Source organism: Carassius gibelio, chromosome A24, assembly GCF_023724105.1.
Source record: "Carassius gibelio isolate Cgi1373 ecotype wild population from Czech Republic chromosome A24, carGib1.2-hapl.c, whole genome shotgun sequence".
Taxonomy (NCBI): Eukaryota; Metazoa; Chordata; class Actinopteri; order Cypriniformes; family Cyprinidae; genus Carassius; species Carassius gibelio.
This window is the reverse complement of record NC_068394.1, coordinates 2,206,598-2,231,499: the sequence shown is the minus strand read 5'-3', so window position 1 is coordinate 2,231,499 and position 24,902 is coordinate 2,206,598. Positions and strand designations below refer to the sequence as shown.

At 34.2% G+C, this 24,902-nt stretch overlaps 1 protein-coding gene across 5 annotated transcripts in view; it reads right to left on the bottom strand.

Annotated features, from left to right (window-relative positions):
* Positions 1 to 24,902, bottom strand: part of LOC127945832 (ankyrin repeat and fibronectin type-III domain-containing protein 1) — a 63,025-nt gene that overhangs the window by 23,728 nt on the left and 14,395 nt on the right. For all 5 annotated transcript variants that reach the window (XM_052541920.1, XM_052541921.1, XM_052541919.1 and 2 more), the window contains 2 exons: positions 8,912 to 8,952; positions 1,998 to 2,117 (listed from right to left, as the gene is read on the bottom strand). In XM_052541920.1, coding sequence (XP_052397880.1) covers positions 1,998 to 2,117; positions 8,912 to 8,952 — 161 coding nt within the window. The remainder of the gene's footprint in view (positions 1 to 1,997; positions 2,118 to 8,911; positions 8,953 to 24,902) is intronic.

Genomic DNA, 24,902 nt, shown 5'->3' with positions numbered 1-24,902 from the left:
GAGCAAGTTTGTTTAACACAGTAAATCCATGGTCTTTTCCCATCATGTGTGCGTCTGCGCATTTGCGTGTTCCTGGCGCGGGCGTATGCGTTCTAATCCATGCAGATTAAGAGATTAAACACGAGAGTATTTGTGTGCTTGCGGCAGTATGCACGTGTGTTATCGCAGTAGTAGTCGCTCCCCTGTGAGAGTGTTTGCTGTGTGAGAGAGTTCAACTGCCCACCACCTGTTTGCCCCCCACCCCATGGGGCAAATCTCTCTAATTCTGATGAGCAGAGACAGAAGACCGTCGCCATGGGGATGTTCCGCAGGGGGACGAGATGCGCGTGTGAGCGCGGGATCAATCAATGTATGAATGCGTGTGTGCCGATGTGTCTTTGTGTATCGTCCCCGTACGTGTGTGTGTGACGTTAGGCCCGTCTAAGAGGCTCTGGCGACAGACAGCTCGGCGTGAAGGAGGTGACAGGGAGTCTGCGTGAGTCTCTGCACGACCCTGAAAACAGGGGGGGGCCAGTGTGCATCATGCCCAGCCAGGGTGGCTACATCCTGGGACACGCTGCCCTGAGACTCCCCGGAGTTATATGTGTCTCTGGAGCTCGGCTCCCAATCTGCCATATGCCATGTCCCAGATGCGGCCGCCGATACAAACCTCTTCTCATGCACAAACAATAGCACATAAACTCGTAGTTCAACACCATAAAAGTGCATAATAACAGGTTTACAATGGGATGATTTAAATACCTTTTAACTGAAAATCCTTAGTTCAGCCAAAATGAAAAGTTTGTCATCAATTACTCACCCTCAAGTTGTTCCAAACCTGTATGAGTTTCTTTCTTCTGTTGAACGTAAAATAAGATTTTGGGAATGTTGGGAAACAAAGAGTTTCTGGTAGCCACTGAGCTCCATAGTATGAGAAAATACTATGGAAGTCAATGGGTACCATCAACCAAAATACTTCAAAATGTCTTGTTTTACATTCAACAGAAGAAAGAATTAAGACAATTTTCATTCAGGGGTGAATTATCTCTTAAATTTGGTTTTCCCAGTCGAAAACGACCGGACATTTAAAAGTTGCTTGTATAATCTCTCATTATGCTGCATTACCACCAAATCTTAGCTACGATCTTCCAGTTAGCACTGGTTTTGTGTTTATTTTTGGAATTGATTGGTCATGGGCCACATACTATATGTGAGCAAAGTCAGTAAGTTTTAGTCCAATGTGATAACATTAACTAGAAATTAAATAAACATATTTAATAAAAACAAAGTGCAGTATAGATTTTCAAATGACCCGCTCTAATCATATGTTTGCTATCATAAATATATAATTGATACAGGATACTTACATAAATAAATACATACTATATATCAAATCTCAACTGCTTGATTGCTTGTATCATCACAAAATGCAACTATATTATTGTCCAGCTCCGATCTGCTAAATGCAACTATAAGGCATGAAGATTTTAAGATATTATAAACATTAAAATCATGATTTTGTGCAAAGCTGCTTTGAAACAATGCACATTGTGAAAAGCACTATACGAATCTGTCCTTCATTAAAGTACTTTGAGGCACCATTAAAAATTGTGTCCAAATGAGTAACTGTGGTCAAAGTTTGGTCATTTTTCTTAAACAGTAAAAAAAAATTAAAAATGCAGAGAGATTCACGTGCCTTTAAAATGAAATGCATGTTGATGACATCAGAAAAAGTGCCTAAGAAAAGCATGTTGGAAGTGAGTCAGATTTGTGAGTTTTGGACATGCATAAGCCGTGACAGACGGAGAGGGTGGAGAGCAGAGAGACAGTCAGAGCTGGAGTCATGATGTCTGTAGAGATGAGCGGAGGAGAAACGTTGGGTAACTAGCAGCATTCAGAGCCAGCATGGCTTCTCTGGCATCTTTTGAGTCCAAATGGGCGGTTAATCGCACGCAAACTAGTTTTATCTGTTTAAAATGACATTATTGAAATCATAGGGTAATTAAATGTTGTGGTACCAGTCCACGCTGAGAGAGCGCCTCCTGTAGGCCGGAGGTCTAGACGACTGACTTCTGTCCTTGCAGTGTTTGTCCTTCAAAGAAAGTCTCTGGGTGAACTTCACAATCCCAGACTCAGTCCTGAGAAACACAAACACACAGAAATAGCATGATTACTCTAATACATACACTGATTTACTCAGTGTTTCCCTAAACACACAGTGCTTGACAGCAGTCCAGAACTTCACCAAACATTCATGTGTATAAATATTTGATCTTCAATTACACACAAACTAACTAAAAAATTAATTTCAGCGTCGCTTTAAAAATGCAGATCAACTTTTTCTATCACTTCAATCAAAAATCCTTTTGCCACAAATGGATGAAGATCATGTAAATAAAATAAAACGTAATAATAATAATACAATTATTATTATTATTATTCATAGAACTAACAAATATGGATAATGATATGAAACAAAACAAATAATAAACATAAATAAAAAATTATTGTGTTTATTAATAACAAATCAAATCAATAAATATAAATAAAATCTTAAAATAATAAATGAATAAACAAAATAAAAATGTTTTATTGTTTTACATTCTTCAAAATACTATCAATTTAGTTTATTTAGTTAATTTCACCAGTCCAGAGATTTACCAAATATTTTCCATTTTGTGTATAAATATTTGATCTTTAATTATAAACAAATAGTACAATTTAACATTTCAGCGTCACTTTAAAAATGTAAACATTTTATCTTGGTTAAATCAAAAATCATTTTGCCCAAAACTAAAAGGACAAACATGATGAAAATAAAATAAAACATATTTAATAATAAAATTATTATTGTTATTATGGATACATACATACATAAATAAATAAATAAATAATCAAATGTGGATAATATAACAAAACTAATACATTTAAATAAATATATATATATTATATATATATATATATATATATATATATATATATATATATATATATATATTTTTTTTTTTTTTTTTTTTTTTTTTTTTTACTGTTTTACATCTTTCAAAATTCTAAAATGTTGTTTGTTTCCAGGTTTGAATTTTTGCATTTTAATTTATTTATTTTTAATCCCAGGTGTTCAATTTTTAAAAGATTTTATATGAGGTCTGAGAATGTATATAGAAAAAAAATATATTTACAAAAACTTAAAAGGAAAATAAGTCTAATCATCAAGAAAATGATGTCACAATAAGGTGCATTGTGGCCTGGAGATGTTCTCCAAGAGACTCCCCTGTTAAACTTTATGTAAGAGGGATTGCATGTGTTGAATTTGTCGTCTCATTAGCAACAGTGTGGTCATAACAGCAGCAGCGGACTCTATATGCAGATCTGTGCGTGTGAGTCTGACAGTGCTGTAAATGCGTGAATGAACGATCCTACAATCGCTTAATGACAAACAAGTCAACAAGTGCGCCTGAAGAATGTTTAAACAGTGAAGGACAAGGTCAGCGGGCGAACAGCAGTGCCAGCGCGTCCCAAACGCTCATGCCATAGAGAGGTGACCGCATCCGTATTTCCAGAAAGGAATGTTCCTAGAAAGAAGCCGTTTGGGAATAAGAGAGGAAGGAGGACAGCGGGATTAATCTGATTCTGCCGGCAGCTGTTCTGGATGACACTGCGCTCGGTCAGGGTCCCATGTGCTGATGTAATGCCTTTAGTAGATTTCTTACAGTAGGAAAGCCTTAGTGATGACATCACCTCCTTCAAGAGCACACACACACACACACACACACACACACCGTATGGACATGTACACACAAACACCGGTATAAAAATAAATAGCAAACATAAACACGGCACAAGTCATTGCTTAATTTGTATTCACTTTTAGACATGATTGAGAGCGAGAGAGAGAGAGCGAGAGAGAGAGAGAGAGAAGATTTCAAAATCAAGTCAGCTGCACAAAGCATTCTGGGATTGCCTTGTTTATAAAGGATACACACTGCAGAATTTGGCCAATTTGAATTGCATTTGAAATTTCCATGCATTTTGATTATGCTGTTTTACCAAACTATTAAATGTAATGTGATGCATTTTTGCTAGTCATAAATCATTGAAACAGGTTGGATTTCTCTAAAACAAACAATAAATTGAATCTGTTTTAAATAGACATTAACCCAGTTTATATATTATTATCAATAAATCCAATCCAGGTAAGAAACAGGACAGTTTTATGCAATCATAGCAGTTTATTTTCAACTATTTGCACCTCTTTGAATTTATATAAATAATATTTTCAAAATACATTCATTCAAATTGCTTAGAATCACTGTGAAATCAATAAAATTGGTTCTAAGTATAAACATGGTTAAAATATGGCAAGTGGTAAGCAATATTCAGTTAAAATGATTTAAATTGAAATGAACTGATTTTATTAATGAACTGGCAGGCTTTTATCAAACAAACTAATAAACATAATGAGAAGCATATTTGTCAGCAGTGTTAGGTGTAATGCAATACTAAGAAATGAATGATTGTAATTTAAAAGGGATTACGCTTATTTTTTCTGTAATTTTATTACAGATACTTCTGATGTAATTGCATTAAATACTTTAAAGACTACAGGAAAATTCCCTCTCCCTTTAAATACACTGGTCAGTCCAAAGATAATCTATGCAATTTTATATTATGTATTTAAAAGAATTAAAAGAGCAGTTTCATGTCCATCCATATATTATTAAACTGGTCGAGGTTGCAATAAGTAATGCAATATATTTTAGAGAGAGTTATTAGTACAGTAATCTACAGTAATTACACTGTTGATGTAATTAGTAGCTAGTAATTAATTACTTTTTTACAGTAACTTACCCAACGCTGCCAGTCATGCATAAATGAACCCGTTCAGATTTGTGTAATAGTACTAAAATCTGAATAAATGCATTTTATGATTATTTAAATCAAATAATGCTACCATTTTTGAGTGTGTGAATCTCACCTGTTGTTTCATTGATGTATGCATCATATTAAGTTAATAAGTCTGTCACTGTAATTCAACTGGATGGAAATTTGGCATGCGATTCGAGGTGCTTTTGAACTGAAGGCTGTGCTATCTGTGTGCTGCCTAGGTAGGCGTCTCACTAGGTTTGGAGTGGATGTGGAGAGCGAGGGAGAGGCGAGTGTCTGTCTGTGTTGTTAGATGTCGATGGGTGCTCAGACTCCAGTGCTTCAGCCCCGGCTGCTCATTAGATGAGCATATAAATACCACACACACACAGTATTAAACAGCAGACACAAACCGGTCAGTTAAGGCTCTGTATACTGCACATCAAATGTGTTGGACATTTCCACTTAAAGGCTTTTACTCAAGTCGTGTTGTAAATGGTGCCTTGGAGTCTTTTTCACTCATCTAGACAGGTGTCTGTCTATTTACTCAAGTATGGTTTTCAGTTACTCTTTACACCTCTGATACACACACGTTAACACTGGGATTTGTGTGTTACTTTCAAATAACAAAAATCATAATTAAAGTGACTCAGAATAAAAGAATCAACTTCTGGCAATGTATCATTACGTCGGTCAAGCATATAAACCTTCACATTTTGAGGCTTCTTAAACTTTAGTCAAAACTTTCAAATCAACATTAAAAGTTAATCTCGATAAATTATGCTTCTGTATATTTGAGTATATGAATATCAACACCCAATACAGCTATAAACTCATTCAGTACAGTCTAGTACACACACACACACACACACACACACACACACACACACACACACACACACACTTCTGATTCATGTTCCCTGAACTCCAAAACAAAAGTGGCTTCTCTAGAGGGCCACCTACTCGCCACATGTCTCTCTCTCGGTCTCTCGGTCTCTCGGTCTCTCTCTCTCTCTCTCTCTCTCTCTCTCTCTCTGTGGTCTTTGCAGGCATGGACCGAAAGTGTCTCCCATCTTGTCATTCCCTCCAGAATCCCACAATTCCACAGGGCATCAAGATTTCAATCAGAGTGGAGACGACCATCATGGTGATTATTTATTCTGGAGCGGATCACGAACGTGTGAACGTGTCAGACATTTATAGACGTCAACCACACACACAAACACGGTAACACACAACAGCGTGTGTTTGTGAGGAAGTTCTCCAAGCCGGGGTTTCGGCTGTGTCATCTCCTGTGGCCAAATGTGTGCATATATATATATTTATATATATATATATATATATATATATATATATATATATATATATATATATATATATATATATGTCTGTGTGTGAGAGTATGAGAAAAACGAGAATGGAAAACACACAAATGAGTGAGATGCCAGGCGATGTTTTCGCAGGAAAGTTCCTCTGGTGGGGCTTTATTGAGGTGTGTGTGTGTGTGTGTGTGTGTGTGTCTGGCGCGGCACTGTTAGGGAACCGTCAGACTTTTCATGGCCAAACCACATCAAAGATGCAAACCACAACGCCAGCCCCTCCACACACACACACACACGGCTGAGTCAACCTTTACACATACACACATCAACCACAAAACCAAACACAAAAACATGCACACTTATTAAAGTTATTAGACTGTCTATGTGAAAAATGCTTATGTGTGTCAGAGAGAGAGAGAGAGAGAGAGACAGAGAGACATATGGACACTGCTGACATATATCAATCATTCACATTCATTTGATTTTCTCTCTTCAGTTATGCAACCCACAATAACTAGTCCTACAACGTAAGGTTGATGTGGTTTGTTCACAAACGGTTGCTAGATGTCCAAACGCGAGACCACAAATGGTTAGAGCACATGCATGTTTTTTCCTCACTAATTCAGTTCACTCAGTGCACACAAAAACAATGTGTCTGACTGAATTGAAATTCTGAGAGGAAGGCCACACAGGTTTCATTCATTCTGCCTGACTGGAAAGCCTTCCAAAGTTTGCCAACGTTTATTACAAGACACTTAATAGCAAGTAAACTGCATATTCATGAACAAAATTGTATATTTCAGAGTTACGTAAAAAAACTGTCTAAACACATTTTTAGTAAAAAAGAAAAAAAACTTCTATTTGAGACAACTTATGAGACATATGTGACAGGTCTCTGAAAAGTTCAAAAGTTTAGGATCACTATGTTTTTTTTTATTTTTATTAATTTAACAAATGAATACATATTCAGCAAGGAAGCACTAAATTGATGAAAAGTGAGAGACATTTATAATACAAAAAAATATTATTTTTTATATAAATGCTGTTCTTTTGAACTTTTAATTCATCAAAGAATCCAACAAAAAAATTATCACGCTTTCCACAAATATATGAAGCAGCACAACAGTTTTCAACATTAATAATAACAAGAAATGTTTCCTGCTCTGCATCACATAAATAAATTACATTTGACTATATATTCATATAGAAAACAGCAATTTAACATTTTAATAATATTTCACAATTTTAATGTATTTTTGATCAAATAAATGCAGCCTTGGTGTGCAGAAGAAACTTCTTTTAGTACAATTTTTAATAAAACTTACTGATCCCAAATTTTTGAACAGTACTGTATTTAATTGCTGTCAGTTTGATTTTAGATTTTGTGAAATTATGAAATGTGATTTTGTTGCTTTGCACAACGTTTAACTTTCAGCAAGGATGAAAAATTGACACACAATGTTAACTGCTCCATGGAGCCGTTTACCTGCGACCAGAACAGACACAATAATTACTAACCAATTGCTGACAATGATGAAGTATACTTATTAGGCCAAATAATCAACACTACATCCGCTATCATTGATTTGGGGTGAAAAATACTACAAAGCAGAATTATATAACCTTCCCAGAGAGGAAAACAAGACTTCATCTTTTGCTCGTCCTTTGATTAGATCCGATCAGCGGTTCAATTCTCATTAGTGACAGATTTAGGAGATTTTCCATTTTCAATCTAGTAACCAAGTTAACATGGCGTTCTTGTTGATTGGAAGGCTTTCCTACACCACACTGTGTGACAGTTTCATAATTCACAGACCCAATAATAAGACCATTTAACATGTCAGGAGCACTAAAACATTAATGAGACTTATTTCACTCATTTATTGTTGAGATGCAACACAGATTGTTCAAATGCAGCTGATGCGTAACCTACAGGTAACACGAGCAAGTTACAGTGCTCACATCTTCAATCTGACCTTAATGCATCCATTTCTGTCATGAGATACTTGTTTGCCAAAAATTCCATCGATTACTTGAGTAATCGGATAAAATGTGTTTTTGCTTAATTAAAGTGCAATATTAATTATGCAAGACAAAATAAGACTCCAGTGTCTCTTAAAATGAACAACTAAGTTTCCTTTTTTAGAATTTTTTTTTATTTTTTAAAATGCATAGAATGCAATGCATACATCAAAAATAAACATTTAATTAGTACCCATTGTTTCTCTGTCTGTACTTGTACTGTGAACAATGACAATAAAGTTGACAGATGAATTAAGTGCATTTAAGTGCCATTCAGTTGGGGTTTTAAATAAAGCATTTTCTGAGATGCACATTAAACACATAAAACATTAATTTAATTTATCTTTTAATTATTGAAAATTAAGCAAACGTAACTTTTTGGTACTAAACTGCAATACCTAAACTAAACAGGACTTTTATTTTGACGGGTTGGTGTACCTTTACAGTTCTGTGTATGTGATGTGATGCTAGTTTTACTCAAATCAAACCATATTAGCACATATCGGGATTTGATGTAAGTGCAATGACCTATTTTTGATTAATTCATTCAAAATTACTCGAGGAATCGTTTCAGCCCTAATGCTTACTCTAGATTACAGTTTGGCTAAAACTAGATTATCTCGCTGTTCTGTGGCTCAACACATTCCCAATGACCTGACTGTTTCATCGTGGCATATTTAACCCTTGCATCACCCGAATGAGAGCGTGACGCAGACGTGTCTTACCTTCTCTGCCGCGTTCCCTTCCTGTCGATGGAGCCCAGACTCTGAAACACACACAAACACAGCGTCACGACCAATTTACAGAGATACAATCATCTCCAAAAACTGCAGTCAGATTATTACACTCCAGAATACTTGATTCTGATTGGTCAATTGCAACATTCTGTGGTCAAATAATCTGACTAAATAATTTAACCGACTGTTCCCCAACCAACTCCAACATATCTGTCTCATGTATCAAATTAGTATTTAATACACATTTATTTATTAATTTGGTTAGCAGCCGTGAAATAAGTGGGTTTACACACATTATCAGATGGTCTCCAGTACCCTACCAAGGGTTTATTTGGTAATAATGTCTGGCTAACAGTACATTAACCCTTAACTATTCAACGATCAATGGACAGATGAAAAGATCGACAGACCGACAGACAGACAGACAGATAGATGGGCAGATGGCTGGACAGACAGACAGATGTGGTGACATTTGAAAGGGTGTGTGGTTGTTTCAAAGCAAACAGCTGGAGTCAGGATGATCACCGCTGTGATTCTGACCTTTACCTGTCAGAGTCTCCGACACAGAAAAACACTGAATTATGACATCTAAAGTATGATTTTAAACCTTCACTCATACACTCATATTCCTGTTAACTTCTGATGATGATGATGATGTTCTTCCTCTGCCACTGTGAGTACTGCGTTTCTACACTCAAGTATGAAGAGCTGGAATCACAGTGAATGAAATCACAGAACACCATCTCCAGTGTTCAGACTTTTCACACCTCAGCAGCCTCAAACCACACGAATTAGCCGTTCGTCAGCACAAACGAGCGCTGTGACAAAAGCATAACCACCAAATGAGAACTTCTCACTGAGAGCATCTCTCAACACAGCATGTCGGCACGCATCAAGTGTGATTAGTGTGCAAAACCCTTTAACAAAACTACTAAACACACACACACACACACAAAGACGCTCCTCAGGCATTCTGCTAATCACATACCTGTGCAGTTCCAGTTTCACCTGTCGCACTTCCTTTTTCTTCTCTTCAGGTACAGACTTACTAAAACACACACACACACTGTGTCCGTCTATCTGTCTCTCTCTCGCTCGCTGCTGGAGGTGTTTCAGTGTTTTTTCAGTCTGTTTCTCTGCTACTGCTGACTTGGTGTACTTTAATTGTGGTTGCCATGCGATAAGCTTCACTAAATGTGCAGTAAACAGAAAAAGAGAGAGAGAGAGAGAGAGAGAGAGAGAGAGAGAGGGAGGTGTTCTAAACAGTGCTGAATACTAATAGCTGCAACAATAAAAGTTAAACTAAAGGTCAGTCGCACATCACACTTAGTGTTTGTTAGAAAGTCGTGGAACAAAAAACACTCAGTGTCATATTTCACATCACTTTTACTCATTAGTGAGCAGGTGCTGATCGATCTGCCATTAATGTTTCACTAACTAGTTTTATTCTCCATATGAAATGAGCTTCAGCTGCCTAGAGCATCACCTGTCACTTTTCCTGCATGGATTTATTTTTATTTGACATTTGGTTAATGCAGAGGCGCAGGTGAGCAGGTAAGAGATTTTGATTTGTTTGAATCGGCTCCTAATTCACTTGTTTATCTTTTTATTTGATGCAATTTCTCTGTTCCTCTGAATTAGTTAAAGTGGAATCTTTAGCAGCTCTTCAAATAATTCTTCAGAAACTTCCAGACTAGCAGACGAATGAACATAATCAAAAATAAATAAATAAACAGCTTTGGTTGAGGAAGCAGTTGCACATGATAATTTGTGTTCCTGAAAATGAGCTGTTTTGCTGTTCGGTTTATTGATTTTTCACTGATGCATTGAAATTAAAATAGATTTATTTATTTGGTAATGCACCACAGTATGTAATATTTAACAGAAAAGTTAAAAAAATCATTTAGCTACATACAATATAAACTAATTATATTTGAAAAATAAATTTTTATACTTATATATTTTACATTTTAAAAACATTTGTAATCTTTTTATATAATATACATAATACTGAAAAGCTTTCAAAATATTAAACTTTTAACTGTGAAAGAATATACATTTAAATTATTTCAAATTTTATCATTTAAATACTCCTATAATATACTTCTATTTTAAATATGATTTATTAATGTTACTACATTTCTAAAGTTTTATATAAATTGCTATCACATACAATTTTTCAGAATAGTAGACTTTACTCTGAAAGAATATTTGATGCATCAACAAAAATCATAATAATATACTTATTGTAAAGTATTTTGTACTTATTTTTGAAAATAGAAACATTTTTTAATTAATTAAAATTTGTATATTTTAAACCCTATTTACTTCTATACTAAATATAATTTTATACTTAGCTATACTTTTAAACATTTTAAACATAGTACACATACAATTTTCAGAATATTATAATTAACTGTGAAAGAATATTTGATACTGTCATGATCATCAGCTGGAGTGCCCTTGATAAACACCAGAGGGCACTCACAGCACTGTCTCTCAATCTTGGACAGCATTTCCCATAATCCTTTGCCCAGACTCATCAGCATTCATTGTTTGCACCTGTGTCTTGTTAATCTTGTCCACTATCCCTATCATAATACACTCCTTATATATTATAAATTAATTATACTTCTATACTAAATGTACGTTTATATATTTTATACGGTTACGCATGAAAAAAAATACACTTTACATGCACATACAATTGACAGAATATTCGTTTTTTAACTGTGTATTTGGTGCATTAACAAATAATCACAATAATATAGTAATTAATAATATTTTTAGAGACAATAGCTTTTTAGGAAAAAAAAGGGTTTTCACACTTTTTGAACAATTAATATTCATGACTTTTTCTTGTTTTAGAAAGATCACTAACAAGTTCATTATATCTGCTGCAGCTTAAAAAAACGCTGCAATTGTTTTTTTAAGTAATTGTAAATGCAAAATAGAGAGCCTTTTTCTTTTTATTGAATTTTTAAAAATTACTATTATAATTTATTAAAGATTTTAAAATGATCAAGCTTCATAAACCGCCATGAATGAACAGGAAAATGTAAAGCACTATAGACATTTTTTTTTGTTTTTTTATGCTGGACTGGAAATCGTTTTTTACTGGCCCTAAAAAATGTCATTATATTATTCACAAATTTCTACACTACACTAGATAAGTTACTCTGAAAGGTGAAGTCACATGACAAGTCTATTCCAGGATTTGGGACCCTGACTGGGCAAACATCACTCAAAAGAGAAGATTAATGAACTAATGATGCCACGCATGAATATACATGAACATAAACACACACTGGGATATTCTGTATTCCTCTAAATGCATTTAACTAAAAATCTCCCAAATCAGAGTCTGATGCTGTAGCTTCGCATCTCTGGCAGACACACATTCACACCCCCTTTAACCAAATGAGCTTGTTCGAGTATGAAATGGAAAATTGGAGACATTTGCAGCACATTATGTGAAATGGAAAATCTCAAAGTGTTTTTCTCTCTGTTCACTTGCCATAATGATCCGCAGTTCAGCTCCTGTCTGCACGCATGGCTGTGTGCTAATTATCATAGAAACGGCTCTCCAAAACATAAGAGCTTTTATAATATTTCTGTTTATTTTAGACTATAAAACATATACAGTAGCAGTGAAACGTCTGGGAACACTTGACTGGATTTATATTTCTCTAATGTCCTAAAAAGCCTTTTGATCCAAACCCTTCTGCTTAAATTATTAAAACCAGTTTTGTAGAGAAATTTAAATGTGAATTTCTTAAAAAAAACGACTTTTAACAATGTATCCGATTATGTATAAGAAAATTGTGTTTGATTTTAAAAAGCGTTTGATTTGATGCACAATCATTCCAAAATCAAGAGAAATTGTATTTCTATTTTTGATGACTACCAGGAGTCCATATGATTTAAGAGCTATAAGTCTTTGTATGAGAAACACACCGAAATGTTTGCCAAAAATAATTTCTTGAATTTTATTGTTTCTGTTCTTGAGTTGTGTATTGCAATAAAAAAATAAAAAGTAAATAATAATAATAAAGTTTTACAGTTTTGAGTTGTGTATAACATGAAAATTAAAAATAAAAGAAAAAATATATTTATTAAATAAAATGATTGACTTATGTGTTTGAGTTGTGCATTACATAAAAATAAAATAGAATAATAAAAAAGAATAATATTCTGGTATGTTTTACAGTTTTGAGTTGTGTATTGCATGAAAAAAAGTAAACATAAAATAACATTTATTTTTCTGTTTATGTTTTTGAGCTGTATAAAGCCTAAGAAAGCTTTCATTTATCGGTGTATGTTTTGGAGTTGAGTCTTTCATTAAAAAATTATTTAACAATTTCCTTATACATAATCAGATACATTCAAAACATATTCTGTTAAGCTTTCTTAAATTAAAATGTTAGTTTTGTAAAGAAATCCACATTTATATGTGTTAAAATTCGGCTCATTAGTTTAAGCAGAAGCTTTTAGACCAAAAGGCTTTTTAAGATCAGGAGAATTAATTTATCTGTGTATGTTACTGAATTGTGTACTGCATATACAATTCTGAATAAAATGAAATACAATTACTTTTCTGTTTATGTTTTTGCCTGGTGTGTTGCATGAAAAAATGTAACTAAAATATATTCCCTGATATGTTTTTTGGTTTTTCATGTCCATGAGAAGCCTGTATTTAAAGAGCGGCCTCAAGAGTAAAATAGATTGCTCTGGGTGAGGATGCTGTGGAAAGAGGGAATGTGTCAGAGTGACAGAACCGCAGACCTGTGTTCAGTGTCACCGGACAATTGCCATGGATGTGAAGTGACTCACAGTGAGAGACGCAGACGCTCTGAAACCTCATGTGTGTGTGTGCTGATGGGTGTTCGCTTGTGGTTCCTGTGGGGAGCGACTGAATGCTACCCATTAATCTGGTAACCACCTCAAATCAGGGTAATGGGGCTAGAAGACATGCTGTCATCTGCAGGATGAAGTCATTCGCATGCAGACCGATGCCAGCCGCGGCGGTGGGTCCGTAAGACACTGATTTACCGACTGCTGCACAACGGCCCGTATCTACATTTCCTATCTGTTAGGTTTTTTTTTGCTTTATTATGGGTGTGGATCTCTTATCACAATGCTGCACGCTGCCACGTTTCAACGCAATGACTGTGATTGATCCAAACCACATACTACATGTTCTGTTTCTCGCAGCTCGCTCGGTTTATTTTCCTTCATTAGTGTTAAATGAGCCATTAATCATCAAACATGAGTCTGGCTCTTCATGCTGCTGTGTTTGTGTAGTGCTTCTGCTGCAATGGAAATGAAAAGTGAGATGAAAAGAGAAGGAAGGAGCCGATATCAAGCAAGGCATGGCACACAAACAGAGAGCAGAAGAAGAAGTGGATGAGTGGAGATGTTATTGTGGTCCAGGGCGCCTCTACTGGTAGAAGCTGTAACTACACCAGCTGGATCCACTGACCGCCATTCAAACCCATACATCTACATCTTCTGTAAAAAAAAAAACATATACACTGCCGTCAAAAGTTTGGGTCACAAAATGTATTTTCAATATTTTTTTTTTTTTTTAAACAAATTAATATTTTTATTCAGCGATGATGTCTTAAGTTGATAAGATGTGAAAGGAAAAACCTTATTTCTATTTTGAATAAATGCTGTTCTTTCTAAACGTTTATTTCTAAGAGAATCCTGAAGAAATGTATCACCTGTTCCAAAAATATATTAAACAGCAGTTAATAATAAATTAGCACATTAGACAGAATACAATATTAGAGTTTTTTCTGTATTATTGATTAAATAAATGCATCCTTGGTGAGCAGAAGAGACTTAGTTTATTGCATAATGTGTTGAGTTGTGTTTTGCATAAAAAAAAATATTAAAAATAAATAAATGTATCTTTTTATGTTATTGAGATGTGTATTGCATAAAAATATAAAATATGAAAAAAATATGAAACAATAAAAATGTTTAATAAAAACATTTTTATACAACATTTTAATTAAACATAATAAAAAAAATAAGTATGTACACATAAACAGACATGAAAAATAAAATCTCTCTCTTTTATATTAAGATTTTATTTGATTTTAGGGTTGATTGGGGTCATGTAATTTTAGGAACATTTGGAACAAAACTTTTTTTTTTTTTTACACTTGACAGAAATAATTTTAAGATCCATAAGAGAAAGATCCATGATAAGCTGAAGATCAGTAAAAAACATTTATCTGTGAATATTTCCCCACTGACCAAGCAGAAAAAAAGGATTGAGGATAATAATCTTTGCACAACATGGAAAACATCTAAATGAAATATGTAAAAACAGACTCACAAGTCCCAATAAAGAAACAACAGCAATACCTAAATAAATGAGTGAACTGATCCTGAGGACTGTTGAATATGTGAAAGCTCTGATTTGTTGACGTGTATGCATGTGTGTGTGTGTGTGTGTGTGTGTATGATAGGCTCGCGCAGGGTTAGGAGCGATCTCCGATTATTTGCTGACACAAGAGGAAAACTCATTTTGGTTTGGGGTCGGGAGCCAGACATGGAGACAGACAGAGAGCCCGGGTAAGAGAGAGAGAGAGAGAGAGAGAGAGACGCTCTTCACACCTCTCCGTTCTCACGGTATTTGGTTTGTTTACGTGCTGCAGTCAGACACAAAAACACACATAAACACAGACGTGCATGACCACGAACCACACTCAACATTTGATTAACATGTTACAAGCCAAAATGACTTTGATTCCCATCTTTATTACACCCTTTATCTCGACTGTACAAATAAAACAAAGAAATAATTAGAAACATCATGATATTAAAACTAGAATTTAGTGGCTTTTAGTTGGTGCCTGTTAACATTTTAGTCACATCGGTATGCTGGTGTACTCCTAAATATTATTTTAAACACATATTCATGTTTAAAATATAGTATTTTTCGTCTAAAACAGATTTAATATATTGATGACTCATCCTGGACTGCATGGATTTCTGTCCAATCAAATGCGTTAGAATGAGAATGTCCCTCCCCCTGATGCTGTCTGCGACCAATTAACAAGTAGCAAATCATGGTTTATGGCGGTGTAATTTCTGAACCACAAACTAGAAAGATTAAAAATGTATAAATAATTAGATTAAAATAATATAAATAAAAACAAAATGGGAAAAGTAGGATTTTATGATTTTGAACCAAGATGTAACAATAATTAAAAAAAGGCATAGGAAAGATAATCTGTTAATCTGTTCGCCAGCGCTGTTCATTTTTGTGTTGAGGTTGGTCAAGTGATCTAAAATTTTAACCTGCTGAATACCTGAAGCCTGAGCATGCAAACACACACACACACACACGTAAATGCACTCACACATGCATGGCATTTCGGAAGAAAATACCACAGACTCCACAGCTCAGCAGAGCTAATAAATAAAGAGGTCAGGGCGCCACCTCAAACCTTCCCCGTGTGTGTGTGTGTGTGTGTGTGTGTGTGAGTGAGAAAGCTGAGGGGGGCTCTACGGGAAACACACAGGTCTAAAGTTGCATCAGCATCACTCTCTCTCTCCTTTCCCAGCCGTCTGTCTGTAACTGAACCTGTGAAACTGCGATCGCGCTCAGTGACCTCAAAGACTCCTGCACTGATGAAAAGGGCACGACAGAGTGTGTGAGAGCACATCGGTGTTTCTACCATATTTGTTTACATTAGTGTATTCTATTGAAAATGGTTACAACTGCACTTTAGTTTTAGTTAGATTCAATGGTGAATAAACAGCAGGACTACCAAAGATAAATTACATTAAACATAAATATTTTTAATGGCATAACTTTTATTTGTAACATTGTTTGCCATTTAAATACTTTATCTAATAAACATGGTCAAACTAAATTATAAAAATGTTACATTTACATTTACCATCTCTCACCACGCAGTGTTTATTTCAATATTTTCTATTTCTACATTTTCTATTTTAATTGTAATGTTTAAGCCATTTTTATTCATTCTTGTTTGTTTTTAAAATGACATTATACAGTTTTAAGTTTGAATTCATTTAGTTTATTTTATTTCAGTACTTCAACTTCAATCACTAAAACTAGCTGAAATAAAACACATTAAAGTTTTGAAATATTTCATTTAATGCATATTTGCTATTTGCATTAGATTAAAAACAATTAAATCTCTATATCTTTTTTTATTACATTTAAGTTTATTTAGTAACTTAACTAAACAAAAATAAACAAGTTTAGTTTGTAAAATGCAAGTCATTTATATATGCAACCTAATTATTGAATTTGGTAAATTAATCATCATGTTTAGATATAGTTTGATAACAATGTTTAATCAATGGACATCCCTAGTTTTATATTAGATTATGTTCAATATATCTATTGCATTATTATTATTACTGTATCATCTGAGGGGTGCGGTGCCACTGAGGCGTTCCTCACACACAGACACACGTCCAGAACAAAGCGCCGCTCACCAGATGCCAGGGATAAAGAGATATCAGCCCTCTCTCTCTCTCTCTCTCTCTTTTCCTGCAGCAGCTCTCTGTCAACCCCTCCATCCTGGCTTTAGCCATCCTTTCATCTCTCAGTCATCCACTGCTGCTAACTTTCCACTCACTCCACATCCCTCTATCGCTCTCACAGCAGACGGAGAGGGCCACAGCCAATCAGAGCACTCAGAACGCTGATGCTATCGCTGCACAACATGAATATAATTTCCCCAAAATTCCCAAGCGGAAAAAACTTTAATGTCCCACTGAGACCTGGATCAGACCCTGGAATCTGAGGGATTTGAGATGGCGAGAGCCCAGTCTATGAATGGACACACACCTGTGTGTGTGTGTGATAACAGAAATATTAATGCACTTCAAAAGGGAACATGCATGTTGTGTGTTCAGTGTTGTGCGATGCATGTGCAGGTTGATGTGTGTGCATCTCTCTGTGTGTGTGTGTGTGTGTGTGTGTGGTCAAAGCTAATGTGTTTTTATACAGGGATATTTAAGTATTCTAAAGTTAGCAGAAGAGAAGCTTTCACCTACACCAAAGCAGGAACCATGGAAATGTTCCATGGAAATTTGCAAGTGCGCGTGTGTGTGTGTGTGTGTGTGTGTGTGTGGACAGGTCTCAATACATTCCATTCCTGTCTTAATGGAGGCTTACGGATGCCTTTGCGTGTCGGTGTGAATAAATAGAAGCCAGCAGCCCAGAATACCTGTTTCCTGAACAGGATTATGCCAACACACAAACACACACACACACACACACACACATTTATACACTGATTCACACACTCATACACACATACTGAGACGTACACCCTGACACATATATCACTATTTAATTAAATATTAAAAGATTTCTTTAATTGTTAAAGTTGCATTAATTCGATTTCAATAGACACCATTTTTGCATTACATTTATATTAAATAATGAAACACAAAATCTTTAAATAAACACATAATTTAGGGAAAAATAAAAATGCATTTCATGGAACCCAAATAAATGGTACTCTTAGGTACTAATGTATACATTTTAGGTACTAATATGGACCTTTTTGGGGAAAGAAATTGATACAAAGGTGTACTCTTTTCAAGGTTACTGTACCAGTTTTCTGAGACTTTACCTACTTATAACATAATTAAATAAGTATTAATGGTTGCTATGATAACTGATAACATTACAAACAAAGTTTATGGTTTGATTAGGAAAACATATAGTAAGCCCTGATATGATCACCTTCCAATATCAGCCAATTCAGAAATAAAAAGAGACAAAGCAGCTCAAACTGCAATACGAGTAGAATTAGAAAATCTACCGTATTTTTCGCACCTGAGTATAAGTCGCATCAGTCCAAAAATACGTCATGATGAGGAAAAAACATATATAAGTCGCACTGGACTATAAGTCGCATTTATTTAGAACCAAGAACCAAGAGAAAACATTACCGTCTACAGCCGCCAGAGGGCGCTCTATGTCTTCAGTGTAGGCTACAGCAGCACTGAGCAGCATAGAGCGCCCTCTGGCGGCTGGAGACGGTAATGTTTTCTCTTGGTTCATGTCAAATTAATTTTGATAAATAAGTCGCACCTAACTATAAGTCGCAGGACCAGCCAAACTATGAAAAAAAGTGCGACTTATAGTCCGGAAAATACGGTATGTGAATTTGGGTACCATTTATGTGACATAACCAATGACTCACTATATAAAAAGATTTCAGCCAATGCCATAATTACTCACATCTGCATTATATATGCAAACGCTCGAAGGCAAACTGCTCAGAAGAGCATGCATACAATTACATGCAAAAAACGTATCTGATCTTTCATTTTCAAAAACTGCTGCTGTAATGACAACAGTCCAAAAGAAGGAAGATGATGAAGACAAATGCTGAGACGAGGTGCATGTGCATATTATTTAAATATCAAGTCTGTTTAAATATTTCACTTTTGATTTTGGGTTTGATTGTTTCATTAAATCTAATCAGATGGATGCAGTCTTGACACCCAAATGAAGTTGGCCTTCACACGGAAACGAACGATGAAACACATGAGGGCGTCCTTTGAAAACCTTCTGTTTTGCCCAGTTAATGTCCATCTTTCCAAATGAAAAGCTCAGAGAGTCTCTGTTATCTCTTTGCTCTCTGAAAGATCTTTGAAGAGCGTCTGCATCTCTGAACGTGTCAGGAATAAGAAAGCCTTCCAAATTTTGTTCACGTCCAAAAAAAAAAAAAGTCCTGATAATTTACTAACCACTATGTCATCAAAGATGTGTCTTTTTTTTTCTTTTTTTTTAAGTATATACTTTTTAACCACAAATGAAAGAAAGACACGGACATCTTATAGTAAATTATATGGATTTTTTTACTTTCAGTGATGTTGGTGCATGAAAGCTGGAAGAATAAGACTGACAAACCAAATGAAAAATGAAAAATATTATTATTATTATTTTAAAAAATGTAAATAAAAGACATTTCAGAATAACCATAATTTTAACCAGATTCAATATCTTGAAAAATAAATAATAATATAAAAAAATCACTAAATGAGCAAAGAAAATTACATGTAATATAAATAATACTAGTTGCACAGAATTTTAATCTGCACTAAAATGTAAATTTTTGTGCATATTAAATATCTGTTGTTTAATTTTAGTATTCACTAAAAACACCCTTTTATAAACATTTCATATTAGAACAAAGAAGTAAATGGAAATTTTTTCAAGATTTCTTTGTTTTGAAATTCATTATGTTTGCATTTTGGCTCTGAAAGGTCTTGTTGTTTTTGTTGTTGTTTTTTTTACAGAAACCATCATTTCAAACAAGCAGATTTAACAAATTTCATTCAATGGGTAAAAAAATAAATAAATTACATTTTATATATATATATATCATTTCCTTGTTTCATTTTTCATATATAGTTTTACTCCAACACTAAAATATAAATATAAAACGATAAAAGTTGCATTGATGACGCAAACAAATCATTGAATCAGATTTCAGAATCAGTTAAATGTAATGGAAAATGAATGTTATTAAAAACTACTTGAATGATGTTAAAAACATCTCTTTTTTTAAGTTGTCATGAATAAGATGAATCACAAAGCTGGTCCAATGAAACAATCTTGGATTTCGGCTTGTGTTTACGCCGACTGGCTGAATCGATGTGCTTTATTTCCAGCTAAAACATTCAACACATCAGTCAGCCACCGGAGCTCAAGCCAATCCCAGAGTCCTCATGGTTACAAAAACAAGCTGCTCTGAAATGTGCATGCCACAGAGCATGAAGTGTGTGTGTGTGTGATGTAGTAGACAGATTCAGAGACATGGACACATATTTATAAACACACACACACTCCTCTTCTTGTAGTAGCACTGTGTGTAAGTAGTATTTCAAGGACTGCTTGTAAGCATATGAAGGGCTGTATTCTCTGGGTGTACGGCTGGGAGACAGCCAGTCCACACACACACATACACGTATATATATTTATACACCCTTAACCCCGAACAACCAATAAGTGTCAGTTTATTAAAAACAAAATAGAGTCTCTGACAGAAGGCTGCAGACCATGAAGGCAAAAGCAAAAAACAGGCTGTAAACAAGCTGTAATAAATCCACCCACTTCAACTGAAGTGAATCGGTCCATCTTGAAGGGGCGTTCACACTCAAAGAGATCTGGAGCGATAGAGCAACCACAAGTCACTCATTTCAATAAAAGTTACAGATTTAGACTGCGCTAACCTGCTGCATTTGTCAGTCCACACCGAACACAAAAAAAAAACAATCAAAGCAAAACAACAACAACAACAACAACACAGCAAATAATAATAACGCAATCATCAAGTCAAGGGCAACTTCACGCACTTTTGAACTATTTTGTGCTTGGAACACTGAAGTAAACTAAAGTGGGGTAAACATATTTAGAGACACATGGGAGACCACAGCGAACACTAAACCTACTGTGTTTCTATTTGTTCCACAAAATAAATTAGCAAAAACTATTGCATTTGAATGCTCTATCAAAATAGGAAAAAGCAGTGTTTACACATTTTTGGGAGGATTTTTATTTACTGTTATTTAATGGCAAGTTAATATTAAACAAAAGTATATAATAATACAATTGTAAAAATATATTTAAATATATACAAATATATTATATATATATTTAGATCAAAAAATAATATACAGGGATGTGTGTGTATGTGTGTCAGCATTCATGCATTAAGTATAAATAATATTAATAATTTTTGAAAACATTTACACATATACACATACATATAAATTTATATATAAACCAAATATAATAATAATAATAATAATAATAATAATAATAATAATAATAACTGCATGTTAACTCAGTTTAACTTGAGTTCTTTTCATATTTTATTACCATTTTCTAAACTATAGCAAATAAACTGTGATAACGTGTGCAATGTTGAAGGTGTCTGAATACATTTTTGGTTTAACTGCATATATATTTTAAAATAAATATTTTACGAAATGTATAAAACTTGCAATCTTTACATTATTACAGTCTGTGAAATGGGTCCATTTAGAAAACCGCACACATGCACTGCATTGCCACAGGGGGTGCTACAGCGAGCATTAGCATAACAATATTCCTTCTATGGTATGCTTCTTTCAGGTCCTCTCCTTCAGATCTGGCTATTAAGTTAGTTCAAGTCAACATGTTTATAGTAAGCTTTCTGAATAATAAAATCTGGTTTACTGATGCAGACATTAGTAAAAAGCTTGAGTAATGAGGTCAGGTACAGCCACGGTAACGAAGAAAACACATCAAGCATTTGTAAAAAAAAAAATAAAAAAACCGGTGCACTCGTAAAGCTACACTTAACCTGGGCTCATTAATTTGACAGCAGAAATACAGCAGGTATATCAGCCGTCCAAACACTCACTAGCTCAACACAATCAGTGATGGTATTATTTAAGACTGATGAATAGAGCAGCTCACTGTGAGCGCAGTAGATTATACAACCATACATCAACACAGCACTACTGCACAACCTCAGCTACAACATAAACCCAGAATTAAAGCAACAGTTCACTGAATTAAAACTCTTTCCAAAACCGTTGGATTTCTTTTTTCCTGTCAAACACAAAAGCAGGAATTCCAACGTCTGTGCTGGTCGCTATTGTACATATGATTACAATGAATGGAGACCCAAGCTTTAAAGCTAAAAAAAGGACATTTTGCAAGAGAAACAAACTCCTAATTTAAGTCACTACTAGAGGTATGCAATATTGACAAAATATATCTCAATAACGATAATTAAACAAAATATTGCTAAGTGTGTTTTTAGCTGGTTTAGGTCAGTCATGAATAAATAAATGAGACACTAAACCCACCAGTAGGTGGCGATAAGTCCCTGTATTAATGAGTGAGTCATTGAATCGTTCTATAGTCTTTCTATAAAGAATTGCACATTTCTAATTGATTTCTATTACACAACTCACCATTTTAATTATTGTAAAAACTAAGTAGTGAATTCTGTAATCTGATTCACTGAAAATATGCAGCTTTAAACAAATGACTCCCTAAAGAACTCACAAACGCATCTAAGAGAGTTATATCAGTGAATAACAACTTAAATTTCACATAAAATAATTTTATTATGGTTTTCTTTTTGAAGCTTGTATGCACCAGGAACCAACATCATTTCTTATTTTTTCCTTATTTTGTGTCCCTGGGGAAAGAAAATCAGGAACAACATGAGTGAGTAATTATTTTTAGGTGAACTGATTCCTTAAAATACAATTCGTAAAGCCCTTGAAATGTGATTTAATGCACATATTTGACAATCATACATATCTAATCAATTAATAACCAATTAGAGCAGAGACTAATGAAATATAATTAATAAACAATTTTTAAATCAGCTGTCGGCATTGTATATATATATATATATATATATATATATATATATTAAAAAAAAGATAAATAAGATAAGATAGAAGTTGTAAATAAATCGGAATATTTAAATATACAAATTTCACAAGAAAATACTACTGTAGTTTTTCTCCTTCAAAATTTGAATGTTTAATTCAATGTTACATTGAAACATCTGTGAAATTTATGAGCAATTTGAGTGAAAATTGTTTCAAATTTGTTCAATTTTTTTCTGAAAAAGAATCAAATTGTTAATTGCCAACAAAAACGGTTACTTTTTTTGCTAAATGGTCACCACAATGGTTGTTCTAGTGAATAAACGCAGCAGAAAGTTGCACACACTGAACTACAAATGATTAAACAAATTACATCAATATCCAAAAATTAAGTCAACATTTGGATTTCTATTAAGTCTTAACAAAATCCTTCTCTATTCGCATTTGCATAATGCCGATCCCATCCCCCTCTCACAAATACTGTTCTCACAAACCCTTAAATGCTCATTCATCTCTGATCTTTAGTAAAAATGTGTGAATCACATGTCGGGTCTGGCTAATGTTTACTGCACGTCTGAAATGAAACATGTTTGTTGATTTAAGCTGTGTCTGAACACAAGTTCTCATGGGACCCAGCTTTCCTTTTTAGGAAGACACGTCAGATAAAACACAGACAGAGAGAAAAGGAAAAGAAAAGACGGACAAACCTCAGAGGGAAGAGTGTGAGGATGATTTTGGGAGCAACTCCCCACGTCTAAATACATAATGAGCCTTAATGGCCACAGTTTCACCACGAAACCAACAGCAACCACTGCTGCGAGGACAAAAATGTGAGTGTGTGTGTGTGTGAGCATTTAAAGAAACCAGCCCTAACAACAGATTTTTCATTCTTCTCTTATCAGCGATGCTCGTCCTCTGTGCATATGTAATTTCTGCAAATGTTCTCAATGAATGCGTGTGACGATCTTGAGTTGGGTTCAGCGTTTAGAGACACAGACGGACAGAGAGAGTTTGTGCTATTCAGCACTGCCATCTACAGCTCTGCTTACACAACAGACAAGACTCTGACTGACTCTGATCCTACACCAAATGTACAGAGAAAATTACTCACTCATAAAACTGATTCTACAAGCATTGCTCTGGAAAAATAAAATAAAAAATAGGATTAATTCAGCCTATTTTAGGATTTTTTTTATTAGCATTATTTTAGTACAATAAACCTTTAAAAAGACAATATCATGGAACCTGATAAGAACAGATCCAGGTAATATTTCCTAAATAAATAAATAAATAAATAAATAAATAAAAAGAACACTAATTATATATATATATATATATATATATATATATATATATATATATATATATATATATATATATATATATATATATATATATATATATATATATATATATATATGATTTTTAGGGCAATTAAAAAAAATATATGATATTATAAAGCACAAATTGTCATGCATATCATGTATTTATGCTGATTAAATTTTTTAACACTAAATACATACAAAATGTTTTTAGGAACAATCTAAATTACAAAGAAATCTAA